At 61.9% G+C, this 12,519-nt stretch overlaps 1 protein-coding gene across 1 annotated transcript in view; it reads left to right on the top strand.

The window, feature by feature from the left end:
- Positions 1-11,142, top strand: part of LOC137455233 (hydrocephalus-inducing protein homolog) — a 60,322-nt gene extending 49,180 nt beyond the window's left edge. Inside the window, exons 51-62 of the mRNA XM_068165854.1 lie at positions 288-456; positions 1,020-1,258; positions 2,107-2,179; positions 2,443-2,647; positions 3,011-3,249; positions 4,109-4,260; positions 5,429-5,621; positions 6,426-6,531; positions 7,118-7,381; positions 7,998-8,140; positions 9,045-9,263; positions 10,778-11,142. Coding sequence (XP_068021955.1) covers positions 288-456; positions 1,020-1,258; positions 2,107-2,179; positions 2,443-2,647; positions 3,011-3,249; positions 4,109-4,260; positions 5,429-5,621; positions 6,426-6,531; positions 7,118-7,381; positions 7,998-8,140; positions 9,045-9,263; positions 10,778-10,936 — 2,161 coding nt within the window. The 3' untranslated portion in view covers positions 10,937-11,142. The remainder of the gene's footprint in view (positions 1-287; positions 457-1,019; positions 1,259-2,106; positions 2,180-2,442; positions 2,648-3,010; positions 3,250-4,108; positions 4,261-5,428; positions 5,622-6,425; positions 6,532-7,117; positions 7,382-7,997; positions 8,141-9,044; positions 9,264-10,777) is intronic.
- The last annotated feature ends 1,377 nt before the right edge of the window (positions 11,143-12,519 follow it).

Raw genomic sequence — 12,519 nt, 5'->3', positions numbered from 1 at the left:
GGTTCTGTGCCCCTGAAGTCGAGGCCAGTCCCTGCTGAGCTCTGTTGCCCTCCTTCCAGGGCCAAGTCCTTTCTCTTCAGGAGACTCTTTAGAGCAGGATGAAAAGCCTGGGGGTGGAGGGCAGCTGGCAGCACTCAGCACTGCCTGGCTCTGCCAGGAGCTGGGGCTGGCCTCTTGCCTTTTGTTGCTTGTCACTGGTGCCATGCCCAGTGCTGGCTGTGCTGCTGGCCCCTGGGCTGCTCACTGCAGAGATCTTCTCCTCCCTTCCTCCTTCCTTCCCTGCCCAGGTTCAGGCTGCGTCCCGCAGGCCCCAGCACCCAGGACCTGGCCTCCCACTTCACTGTGCAGCCCCAGCAGGGCCTGCTGCCTCTCTCTGAGCGCCCTGTCGCTGTCCAGCTGCTCTTCCACCCTCAGAGGGAGCTCAGCATTGAGGACAAAGCCGTGCTGCTGTGCCAGGTGAGCTGCCTGGGGCGGGCAGGGTGAGCACAGCCGGGCTGAGGGGAGCAGGAGGACATGGCTCTGCTGGAAGGAGAGCTTCAGCTGGGGACTCTTCTCTCCTCTGTGCACAGCAAAGGCTTTCAGAAAGCAGCTGTGCTCCTTCCTCCCTGCCAGGGCCTGGAGGGGCCAGGAAGAAAGCTGGGGCCAGACTTTTGCCCAGGGCTGATGCTTTGGAAGTAGAAGAGGGAGATTGAGGCTGGAGAGGAGGAGGAGGAGGAGGAAATGTTTGACACTGAGGGGGGAGAGAGCCTGGCCCAGGCTGGGCAGAGAGGGGGGAGCTGCCCCATCCCTGGGAGCGTTGCAGGGCAGGCTGTCTGGGGCTCTGGAGCACCTGCTGTGGTGCTGCTCAGCTGAGCAGCTGCTGAGGGCCTGCAGGGAGGTTGAGCAATGACTCTTCCAAGGCCTTCCAGGCTGGGCAGAGAGGCTGGAAATGCAGCTCTGGAGGAGGCCTCCAAAGCAGGGCAGGAGTTGCTGGGCGGCTGGGCTGTGCTGCCAGGACAGAGGCCGCTCTCTGCTTGCAGGTGCTGGAGCCCAGCCTGCGTGCAGGAGGGGAGCCCATGGCCAGCATCCCAGTGAGGCTCTCAGCCAGAGCTGTGCTCAGCCAGTACAGCATCAGCCCTGCGGCGCTGCTCGACTGCGGGGCCATGGCCAGCGGCACCAGGAGAGCCTGCAGCTTCCTGCTGCACAACACAGGCCTCCTGCCCTTCCAGTTCCTCATCTGCAGAGCAGAGCAGGGGGCAGCTGAGCCCACAGAGCAAGGGTGAGAGAAGGCCTGCAGCAGCCTTCCTGCTGGAGGGGGCCCCACAGCAGGGCTGGGCTGTGGCAGGCAGGACACACAACCAGGCTGCGCTGTGCCTCCTGGCCTCGGCTTTGGCTTCCTGGCTCCCAGGCCATTGAGGTGCTGGAGTGTGGCCAGAGCAGGGCAAGAGGGCTGCTGAGGGGCCTGGAGCACGTGGGCTGTGAGGAGCAGCTGAGGGAGCTGGGGGAGGGCTTCAGCCTGGAGAAGAGGAGGCTCAGGGGAGCCCTTCTGGCTCTCTCCAACTGCCTGCAGGGAGCTTGGAGCCAGGTGGGGCTTGGTCATTTCTCCCAAGCGACAGGAGAAGAGGAAAAGGCCTCAGGTTGTGCCAGGGGAGGGTTAGGGTGGCCATGAGGAAGAACTTCTTCCCCTGGAAGGTTGTCAAGGCCTGGCCCAGGCTGCCCAGGCCAGTGGTGGAGTCCCTGTCCCTGTCCCTGGAGGGCTTTCAAAGCTGCTGCTGAGGGCCATGGAACAGTGGTGCCCTGGTAGTGCTGGGCTCAGGGCTGGACTGGCTGATCTGCAAGGTCCCTTCCAGCCAAGCAAGTCCATCTTCTGTGAGCCCTGGCTTATTGCCTGCCTGTGCAGCTGGCTTGTGAGCAGGGTGTAGAAAGAGGCCCCAGGATCCTCCTGGGGATCCTCCTGGCCCTGGGGCTGGAGCCCATCTGTCCATCAGCTGCAGGCACAGGTGGTGCAGGGGGCATGAAGAGCAGGAGGACTTTCCTGCAGGGGGAGGAAGCTTTGGCTTTGCAGGGGGGCAGGAGGAGCTGAGCCTGAGGGATGTTCTCTGCTCTCCCCTCTGGTGCACCCCAAAGGAAGTCCTCCCAGGCCCAGCGGAGGCAGAGCTTGGAGGGAACCTCTGCTGCAGCCAGGCTGAGCTGCAGGCAGGTGAGTGGCTGCTGCTGCCCAGCACAGGCTCCTCCACACTGTGCCCAGGCTGGGGGCTTGTCCCCATGGCGTGGGACACGCTCTGCATGCTGGGCCTGCACCTCTGCTTGGCTTCTTTCTCCCCTCCTGGGCTGTGCTCTGGGCCACGGAGTCCTCCCTGCCTGCCCTGGGCCCAGCTGCAGGCCGAGGCCTGGAGTCCTCCTTGCTGGGAGGCTGAGGGGGAGGCTGTTGGCCATCAGCCTCTGCTGGCTCTCTCTCTGCAGGCTGGCCTCACCCTGGGCATGTTCACTGTGTCCCCTGCCTTTGGCTGCATCCTTGCTGGGGAGCAGCAGCTGGTGAGAGTGGATTGCGCCGCGGGGCCGCCAGGGCCGTGCCAGGAGCAGCTGCTCATCGACATCAGCCACAGGGACCCCAGGGACAACCCTCTTGGCATCCCCTACACCCTGCTGGCCGAGTCCTGCCTTCCAGGTAGGTGCTGCCCACAGCTGCCTGGGGCCAGGCTGCTGCTGCTCAGCACCCAGCCTCAGTCCTGGCAGAGAGCAGCCAGCCTGAGCCCGAGCTCCCCTCTCAGCCTCCTCGCAGGTTCTTGTCAGCTCCAGCAGTGGGAGAGGCTGGGAGGGCTGCATGGAAGGAGCAGAAGAAAGCCTTTGGTGCTCAGGGTGCCTGAGCTCCCTCCTGACAGGCAGCTCCCCTAGCCAGGGCTGGCTTTGGCAGCTGCCTGGGCAGAAAGGGCTTCTCCAAGGGCGGGAGAGGCCCCCAGGGGGCCCCAGGGGCAGCTCAGCAGGAAGCTTCTCCTTGCTCAGCCCTCCCTCTGCTCTGCTCCGCTCGCAGCCTTCGTGGTCGATGACATCGAGGCCATCTTTGAGGGGCACCAGATCTGCAGCAGCAGCAACCTCTGCCCAGGCCTGCAGAGAGGGCAGGAGCAGCAGGGAGTGTTCCTCACCGACCAGAGGAAGTTCCTCTTCCCTGACGTGCTGGTGGGGCAGCGGGCCACGGCGCGCTTCAGCATCTGCAACAGGAACAGAGTCCCCTGTGATGTGCTGCTCTCCATCAAAGCCAGCCCCAGGAAGGTAGGGACAGGAGGCCTTGGGCACTCTGCAGCCTGCCTGACAGCTGCCCTCTTCCCCAGCCTCATGGCTTCCTCTTGCCCAGGCTAGGCCAGCTCAGCTGACAGCTGGGCTGCATTCAGCGTGTCCCAGGCAAGGCTTTAGCTCAAGGCCCCTGGGTGCTTGGGGGGAGAGCTGGGGCCTTGTGAGCCTCTCCTGGAAGCACAGAGAGAGGAGGAGCTTGCCCTCAACTTTGAGCCAGGGCTCCCAGCAGAGCCTTTTGGGGGGGGCTCAGCCTCTTCTCCCAGGGAGCAAGTGCTGGGACAAGAGGCCATGGCCTCAGGTTGTGCCAGGGGAGGGTTAGGTTGGACACGAGGAGCAATTTCCTCCCCTGGAGGCTTGTCAAGGCCTGGCCCAGGCTGCCCAAGGCATCTGCAGGGGGGTTTCAAAGCTGTGGAGCTGTGGTGCTGAGGGCCATGGTTTGGTGGGGAGCTGGCAGTGCTGGCTTCTGGCTTGGCTTGAGGATCCTAAAGGCCTCTTCCAAGCCAAGCCATTCTCTGATTGCCTGAGGCTCCCTGCTCTTTGCCCCTTCTCTTTAGAGGCCAGGGGCAGGGTCTTTGCAGGGTTCTCCATGCAGTCCCCACCTCCCATCTGTGCTGGGGCTCTGCCCAGTGCTCAAAGCAAGCTTTGCACTCCTGGGCTTGCTGGCAGCCCCCTGGCTCAGCACTGCTTGGGGTTACCCCCCTGAGATGGAAGGAGCCTGTCCAAGGAAACAGGCAGGGGGCCAGGCTGCCTGGGGCTGCTCCTCCTCATCCATGCATGGCTGAGGCAGCAGCACCTGGGGAGAAGCTTCCTCCTAAGCCTCCTCTCTTGGCTCCCCAAGCTGAAGAGCCGCCCTGGCCAGGTGTTCCAGGTGGATCCTGCCCAGCTGTGTGTGCCCAGCTGCTCCCAGGCCTTTGCCACTGTCACCTTCAGCCCACAGAAGGTGCAGAGGTACCAGTGCACCTTTGAGGCCTGCCTTGATGCTCAGAGAAGGTAAGTCACCTCAGGAGAGCTTGGGAGGGAGCTTCCTGACGGCTTCTGGCTCTTGGAGTGGCCTTGGGCAGAGTGCTTAGCACCCCAGCAGGGAGGGGTTTGGAAGGGACCTGTGGGGCTCAGCCAGCCCAACCCCCCTGCCTGAGCAGGGCCCCCACAGCAGCTTGCCCAGGATCCCAGGGTGCAGGGGGGGTTGGAATCTCTGCAGAGGAGACTCCCCAAGCTCTCTGGGCAGCCTGCTGCAGGGCTCCAGCAGCCTCCCACTCAAGATCCCCTCTGGGGCTGCTCTTCTCCAGGCTCAGCAGCCCCAGGGCTCTCAGCCTCTGCTGCCCACAGGGATGCTGCAGGGAAATCAGCAGCTGTGGCTCTGAGCTCCAGCAGAGCAGGGAAGGCAATGTCCTGCTGCAGCCTGCAGCAGGGACTGTGAGGGCAGTGGGACATTGACCCAGGCTGCCCAGAGAGGTGGGAGCTGCCCCCTGCTCAGCACCACTGCAGCTCAGGTTGCTTGTGGCTCTCAGCAAGCTGCTGGAGCTGCAGCTGTCCCTGCTGCCTGCAGGGGCTTGGGCTGGATGAGCTTCCAAGGTCCCTTCCAAGGCAAAGCATTGCAGGCTTCTGTGAGCCCGAGGAGCCAGCAGGGGCTGGGGGACTCGGGCAGCAGTGGAGCTGTGCAGCTCCAGCTGAGCTGGAGCTTGCCAAGGACAAAGGATTGGCTGCAGTGGCTCTGTGCCCCGGGGCAGCTGCCCTTGCTGCCTCCTTGCTGCTGTGCTGAGGAGGTGATCTGCTGGATCTCCTGGGGGGCACGAAGAGCTCTGGTGCTGAAGGAGCCATTGGCTCCCCTCTGACAGAGCTCAGCTCCTCTGCCCTGGGCCCCCTGTGTGGCCTGGGCCTGCCCTGCCCTGGCCCAGCCCTTGAGTGGCTGAGCTGGGGCCGGGTCCAGCAGCTTGCTGCCCTGAGGAGCAGCTCCTTGGAGATCAGCTCCCTGCTGGGGTCACTGAGTTGTGCCTCTGGCTTGGCCACTTCCTGCCGCTCCGCTCCTGCTGCGGGAGGAGAGGAGCCAGGGGGAGCTGTGTCCTGGGGCCCAGGAGCCCCAGGCAGGGCAAGGGCAGCAGCTGGCCCTGGCCTCCCTGCTTGCCAAGTGAGCAATGGCTCTGCTGCCCCTCTCCTGCAGCCCTGCAGCAGGCAGAGCACAGAGCCTGAGCTTCGAGATCAGCGGCGAGGGGAAGGTGCCGGAGGTGAGGGTCCTGCGCCCGGCGCGGAGGGACAGGAGAGGGAACCCCCTGCTGCTCTTCAGGAAGCTGCCCCTGGGGGCCTGGGAGAAGCTGCCCCTGGTCCTGCAGAACTCTGGCCCTGTCCCTGCCCAGGTGAGCAGCTGCTGAGGGAACTCTGCTCGGGGAACAAGGCTGCTGCTGGGGAGGAGAGGGCCCAGCGCAGCCGGGGGGGTGGGCAGGTGCCCCACGGCTCTGCAGGTGCCCTTGGAGCCCAAAGGAAAGCCTTGGCTTGTGCTCAGAGCCCCTCTGTGGCAGGAGGACGACCTCCTGAGCTTCTGCTGTGGCAAAGCAGTGGGCAGAGGCCTGTTGCCAGCAGCTGCCTCCAGGAAGGTGCCCTCAGCCCTTCCCTTGTGTCCTCCTCTCCTTGGCCTCGGCTGCTGCTGGCCTTGCCGCTCCTGAGCCAGCCCTGGGGCTTGTGCTGCTTCCTTGCTCCCTGCCTCAGGGAACAGCCTGGGAAGGGGCCTCAGAAAGTCTGCTGGAAGCCCCTGGCTGCCTTCTGCTTGCCAGGAAGGGAGTTCCTCTGAGAGAGGCTTTGGAGGGGCAGGGCTTCCCCAGGCTCCCTTCTCCCCTTTTGGCTGGGCTGGAGGTCATCCTCCTGTCCTGCTGGCACTGGCTTGGCTCTGCTCCTGCTTTACCAGGCTCTGCTGAGCCTCACTTGTGGCTTAGTCCCCTTGTGCTCCTCACTTTGGGCCCTCCTGTGCTGCCTGCTGCTGTTTCCATCAGCTCCCAGGGGCTGTGGAGCCTTGGCTTTGGTCTGGTTTCACTCCAGCCTTGTGCTCAGAGCTGTGTTGGAAGGGGGGCAGCACCCTGGGCTCCCTGTGGTGGGACAGCAGCAGCGTGGGCTCAGGCCCTGGGCCATGCTGTGCCCACCCCAGTGTGCTCCTGCTCTTTTCCCAGGTGCTGCTGGACCTGCTGGATGAGGAGGGAGCTTTCTTCTTGAAAGCCAGGCCCAGCACCAAGTGCCTCTACCAGGCTGTGGGCATGGAGGACTCTGCTGGAGAAGGTGAAGTCCTGGAGCATGAGATGTGCTCACCCCCCCAGGGAGAATTCCTCTCCTGCTGCTGGCTTGGCCAAGCAGCAAGCAGCTGCTGGCCCTGGGCTGTGTCCTGGGGCTCTCTGGGCTCTTGCAGAGGGACTCTCTGCAGGGTTGCTTTCCTTCTGGCAAGCTCTGGGAAGTGTTTCTCTTCCTCTGGACATGGGGGCTTGAGTCCTGGGGGGCTGTCAGCACCTCAGTGGAGCATCTGAGCTCTCTGCTGCTGCAGGTGGGGAGTCCCCAGCCTGGCAGGAGGCAGCCCCTGAGCCCACAGCCAGCCAGCCAAAGCCCAAGGCACTCTCTGAGTCAGCTCTGCTGAAGGCAGGAGCTGGCTGGCTGCAGCTTGAGCCAGAGCTGAGTGCTGAGCTGAGCTGAGGGCAAGCAGCAGGGAGCTTGCTGCTGGGGTCCCAGCCTTGTGAGCCTGGGAGGAAGGTCTGGGAGCATTGGTGAGGCAGGCTGTGCCTAGAGGCAGCTGGGCTTGAAGCTGGGCTTCCTCTTGTGCAGCATGGCAATGTTTGCAGTGCCTCACCTGTCCCTGCTGTCCATCTCTGTGCAGAGAGGAAGCTCCACACTGCTTCCCTGCTCCTGCAGTGTGGGCAGGCAGCAGAACTGGAGGTGCTCTTCAGAGCCAGCCTGCCCCAACGCCTGGAAGGGAAGCTGCAGCTGGCAGTGCTGGACAACCCTGCTGGGGCCAGCACCATCAGGCTGCTGGGGGCAGGCTGCCAGGAGGACTTCAGCCTGGACAACATCCAGGGGCTGGTGGCAGACAGGGAGGAGGAGAACCTCCCTGAGAGCAGCCTGGAGGAGGACAGCCTGGAGGGTAAGAGGAGAGGCTGCCAGGCCGGAGCAGGGCACAGGAATCTGCAGGGCTGGGCTCAGGCTGTGCCGGCGCAGGGCTGGCCCAGATTTAGCAGCCAGCTGCTGTCCCCTGCTGGAGCCTGCAGAGCAGCCTTGCTTGGCAGCCCCAGGGAAGCTGGCCTGCCCAGGCAGGAGCTTGCAGGCCAGCAGGGAGGGCTCCCAGAGAGCAGCTTTGGGCTGAGGACCTCTGCAAGGAGGCCTGCCAGCCCCCGGGGTGCTGTGCAGAGCACAGCTGATCCTCTGTGTCCTCTGGGGGTGGACTGCTGCTGGCTAAGGAATTGCTCACAGCCAGAGGGCAGTGATCAGCAATGTCCAGATGGAGACTGGGGACGAGGGGTGTCCCTCAGGGCTCCATGCTGGGCCCAGAGCAGCCCTGCAGAGAAGGCCTTGGGGGTGCAGAGGGTGAAAGTCTGCCCAGGAGCTGCCCCCTGAGCTCACAGCCCAGGCCCAGCCACGTCCTGGGCTGCAGGTGCCAGAGGAAGGAAGGCTTGGAGAAGGCAGAGCCCTGAGTGGCTGTGGTGTAAGGGGGCAGCTGGGTCTGCCTGCACACTGAGACCTTTCTCTCTCCTTGCCAACAGCTGCCCCAGGGCACCACATCCAGTTTGGGGCCTGTGCCCTGGGCACCCCCTGCTCCGTGACCTTCAGCCTCACCAACCGCAGCAGGGAGCAGGCCCTGCGCTTCCAGTGGCTGCCTGAGGCCCCCTTCCACTTCTGCCCCCAGGTGAGCCTGGCTGTCTCTGCCCCCCTGCTGCCCACCCCCTGCCCGGCTGTCTCTGCCCCCCTGCTGCCCACCCCCTGCCTGGCTGTCTCTGCCCCCCTGCTGCCCACCCCCTGCCTGGCTGTCTCTGCCCCCCTGCTGCCCACCCCCTGCCTGGCTGTCTCTGTCCCCCTGCTGCCCACCCCCTGCCTGGCTGTCTCTGCCCCCTGCTGCCCAGCCCCTGCCTGGCTGTCTCTGCCCCCCTGCTGCCCACCCCCTGCCTGGCTGTCTCTGCCCCCCTGCTGCCCACCCCCTGCCTGGCTGTCTCTGTCCCCCTGCTGCCCACCCCCTGCCTGGCTGTCTCTGCCCCCTGCTGCCCACCCCCTGCCTGGCTGTCTCTGCCCCCCTGCTGCCCAGCCCCTGCCTGGCTGTCTCTGCCCCCCTGCTGCCCACCCCCTGCCTGGCTGTCTCTGCCCCCCTGCTGCCCACCCCCTGCCTGGCTGTCTCTGCCCCCCTGCTGCCCACCCCCTGCCTGGCTGTCTCTGCCCATCTGCTGCCCACCCCCTGCCTGGCTGTCTCTGCCCCCCTGCTGCTCACCCCCTGCCTGGCAGCTTCCCAGGAGCTACTGGGGAGCCACCAGGGAGCAGTGAGAGCTCCTTTCAGTGCCACCCAGGAGCTGCCCTCCCTGGTTTGCTGGGGCCAGAAGAGGCTCCATGCTGTGGGAGGTGGCATCCTGTGGTGCTGTTCCTCTCTAGCAAAGCCCAGATGAATACTCAGTCAGATGCAGTTTCACACAGTCCCAGCATGCTGGGGTTGGAAGGGACCTCTGGGCATCATCAGTCCAAGCCCCTGCTCCAGCAGGGCACCCACAGCCTGCCTGGCCTTGGCAGTGATCCCAGGTTGGTCTTGGCTCTCTGCTTCTCCCTAGGTGGGGCACCTGCATGCTGGCTGTGCCAAAGATGTTACAGTCACCTTGCAGTCAGCAGTGGAGGTCACCTTCCAGAGGCACCCTGTGAGGTGTCTCCTGTCCAGGATCTGCTTCCAGCTGCCCCCAGAGGAGGTCCCTGACTGGGACGACCGCCTGGGCACCCTCAAGTGGGTGGATACCACCAGGGCCCCAGGTGCCAGCTGGCCTCTCAAGAAGAAGGTGAGAAGCACAGCAGCCAAAGCTCCCTGAGCTGCCCCAAGAGGAGCTGCTGCTGGCAGCAGATCTCCCTCTCTGCTGGCCAAGAGCTGCTCTTCCTCCTGGCACTGACTCCATCCCTGAGGGGAAGCAGCAGAGTGTGTGAGAGGGGAGGAGGCTGCTGGGGGCTCTGAGGGCTCAGCCAAGGTGGGGAAGTCTCTGACAAGAGAGGCTTTGGCCACAGGCAAAGCCTAAGCCAAGAGCTGAAGTGTTGCAGCCTGTGTTGGGTGGGAGCTTACAGTTTTGAACACATTTGCCCAGCCTGCTGCAGCTTGGAAGGGCCCTCTGGAGCTCAGCCAGTCCAAGCCCCTGCTCAAGCAGGGCACCCCCAGCAGCTTGCCCAGCAGCACAGGGGCCAGGGGGGGTGGGGAGCTGTGCAGAGAAGGAGATTGCACAACCCCTCTGGGCAGCCTGCCCCAGGCCTCCAGCACCCTCCCACCAAAGCCTCTTCTCCTCCTGGGTGCCAGTTTGTGCCCATTGCCCCTTGTCTGTCCCTGGACACCACTGAGCAGAGTCTGGCCCCAGCCTCTTGCCTCCCACGCCCTGCCCTCCACCTGAGCTGTTGGTCAGCACTGAGCAGGTCTCCATTCCCTGGAGGGCAGATCTCTCTCTCTGGTTCAGTGCCTTTGCACTCCCAAGGAGTTCAAGCCCCTGCTGCTTGCTTTGGGGTGCAGAGCAGCAGCAGCAGCACTCTGCTGTGTGTGCTGAGCAGCTCCCTGGCCCCTTGGGGCTGAGCTCTGAGCCTTGTCTGCACCAAGCAGGGCAGCAGAGCTGGCCAGGCCTCTGGAGAAGAGGGCTGATGCTTGGCCTCCACAGGCATCCAGGTCTTTCCCAACCCAACCCTCCTCTGCTGTTGGCTGTGGGCTCTCTGCTGGGGGGATCTCAGCAGCAGCTCCTGCTCTGCCTTTCCTGCTTGTCCAACACACTGCTCTTGGCTGCTGCCTCTGCCCCAGCTGCTGAGCCATTGTCAGACCTGGGCCCCAAAGCTTCTTGCCCAGCAGAGGGACAGCACTCAGAGACTTCCCAGAGGAGTTGGTTCCCAGCCCCCAGTGCCCTTTCCCAGCCCCCAGCAGCGTGGCTGATGCCCCACAGGAGACTTCTCTCTGGGAAATCCTTGCTGCTAGGACAGGAAGGAAAAGGAGCTGCTGGAGCTGCTCCTTCTTGGGCTGCTCCAGCCCCAGAGCTCCAGGAGGGAAACTGACTCCTGCAGGAGAGGCTGCTGGCTTTCTAGGGGCCAGGAAAAGCAAGGTCAGGCCCTGGGAGCCAGGGGCAGTCCCCAGGGCTGTGTTTGCAGCGCTGGTGGCTTTGGCCAGCAGGTGACCCCCAGCCTCCAGCAGTAGGCTCTCCTGCTGCCCTCTCTGGGGGCTGAGGCCTGGGGATGGCCTTGGTGGCCCCCGGGTGTGGCTGCTGCTGGAGGCTCCCTGCTCAGCCTGGCTCTCTGGGCTCTGCTCAGTGACTCTTCCCTCTTCTCTTGGCAGGTGCTGGAGCCAGAGGCAGAGCCAGCTCACACTGTGCTGGAGGGCAGCAGCCGCGAGGTGCAGCTTCTCCTCAGCGCTGTTGTCACCGGCGCTGAGCTCCAGCTGCCCCCAGAGGAGCTGGGGAAGCCTTCCTCTGCCTCCAACCCATTCAGAACATAAGGCTCCTCCTGCTGCAGAGGCAGGTTGGAAACATGGAGCTGAGTCACCAAGGAGTCAAGATCATTTCCCCTCGTACTTGTGACAATTCCATAGTCATTCTGGAGCATGCAATGCCAGCATTTGTCATTCATCACTTTCTGTCAGAGAATGTCTGTCTCTTTTTTTGTCCTTCTTGTTCACTATTTAATTTGTCAGTAGTTTGTGGTGTGGGGTTTTTATGTGATTAAAAAACACCATAATAAATATGACATCAAACAAATCATTCAGAGCTAGCCAAGGATCTGTAACACAGCTCCACATCTCTAGTAGAAAGGAACGTCTCTTTGCTTTCAATACAGGCAAGCCAATCCATTACGAACTGAGACCACACCTAAGCCTCTGCTTTCTTCTCTTCTCCCCAGACTCCATGTGAACAATCAGAGTGCTTTATGCTTGTGTGTGTGCCAGTGCCTATTCAATATGCAAACTAATACAACACTAAAACTCCCGCCATTACCACGTTCAAATCCTCCCTTCACTTGCAAATCAATTTATCTGCCTACAGCTCCGTCCCAGTCTGTAAATAACCCTCCTGCAGCAGACCGCTCCACCTCCAGCCAAAGAATCCAGAGCAAACCCACTTTGCTAAGGCTGTTTAAGTACCAACAGCTAGGACATTATCTTCTTATCACACCGTAGAACAGGGGGTAAGACAACAAAAGCAGCAGCAGGACGACAGCTCTTGTTCTCGCTTCGACACAGCTTACTGCCTTCAACAGCCTGAGCACTCTCTGATGGCTTTCGTTGCTACTTCAGTTCATCACAAAACAGAGGTGTTCAGCCAAATCCTGCTTCCCAGCACACTCAGTATGATTATCCTCAGTCTCATTTTTCTTCCCACAGTCTGCATAGGATTCACATGAAGTATGCAGAATAAATGGGATCTCTTTATATGCACCTAAAGACCCTCTAATGATTTACTGCAGCACTGGTTTGGGAAGGTCGCTGCAGTCTGTAGCTGCAGTCTAAGCAAAGCAGTGTCACTTATCAAAAGGAACTAAGAAGTGCTCCTCTTTAACCCAGCAGTGTGCACCAGGAATGAAGAAGGAAGGAAAAACAGAAAGAGAAACAATAATGAAAATAAAGAACTAAACCCAAACAAGCCCACAGCAAACCAAACACCCAACCAGCACTTTCAAACATGGCTACTCAGCTTTTGGCTCCCAAGCTGCAGTTCCAAAGGTGCAGCAGTGGGCTGCGTGTTACAGCTGCTGAGCCCACACAAGTCTCAGTGCAGCCAATGGAAATCAGGAGCTTTGAAACTCAGGGCCCTGAATCATGGGATCTAGTTTTAAACCTTCATTTCTATCATCCATGAGTCTCTCACTTGTCAGGTGCCTGCAATAACAGACATGCCATTTCATAAGTGTCCTTTGTTTCAACTAAGCCAATGGAAAACAGGAAACAAGTAGGAGAAAAGGTCCCAAGGATCCCAGTGCTGCTCTGTCACCAGCAGCAATGCTCTGTAGAGGCATCAAAACCACTGCTGCTGGAAAAAATAAACCAGCCTAAAAAGAGCCTTAGGTCTGCAGGAAGTACGAGAA

This window comes from Melanerpes formicivorus, unplaced genomic scaffold (assembly GCF_026170545.1).
Source record: "Melanerpes formicivorus ecotype bairdi unplaced genomic scaffold, bMelFor1.0.p_v2 SCAF_93, whole genome shotgun sequence".
Taxonomy (NCBI): Eukaryota; Metazoa; Chordata; class Aves; order Piciformes; family Picidae; genus Melanerpes; species Melanerpes formicivorus.
This window is presented reverse-complemented; position numbering and strand designations above follow the sequence as displayed.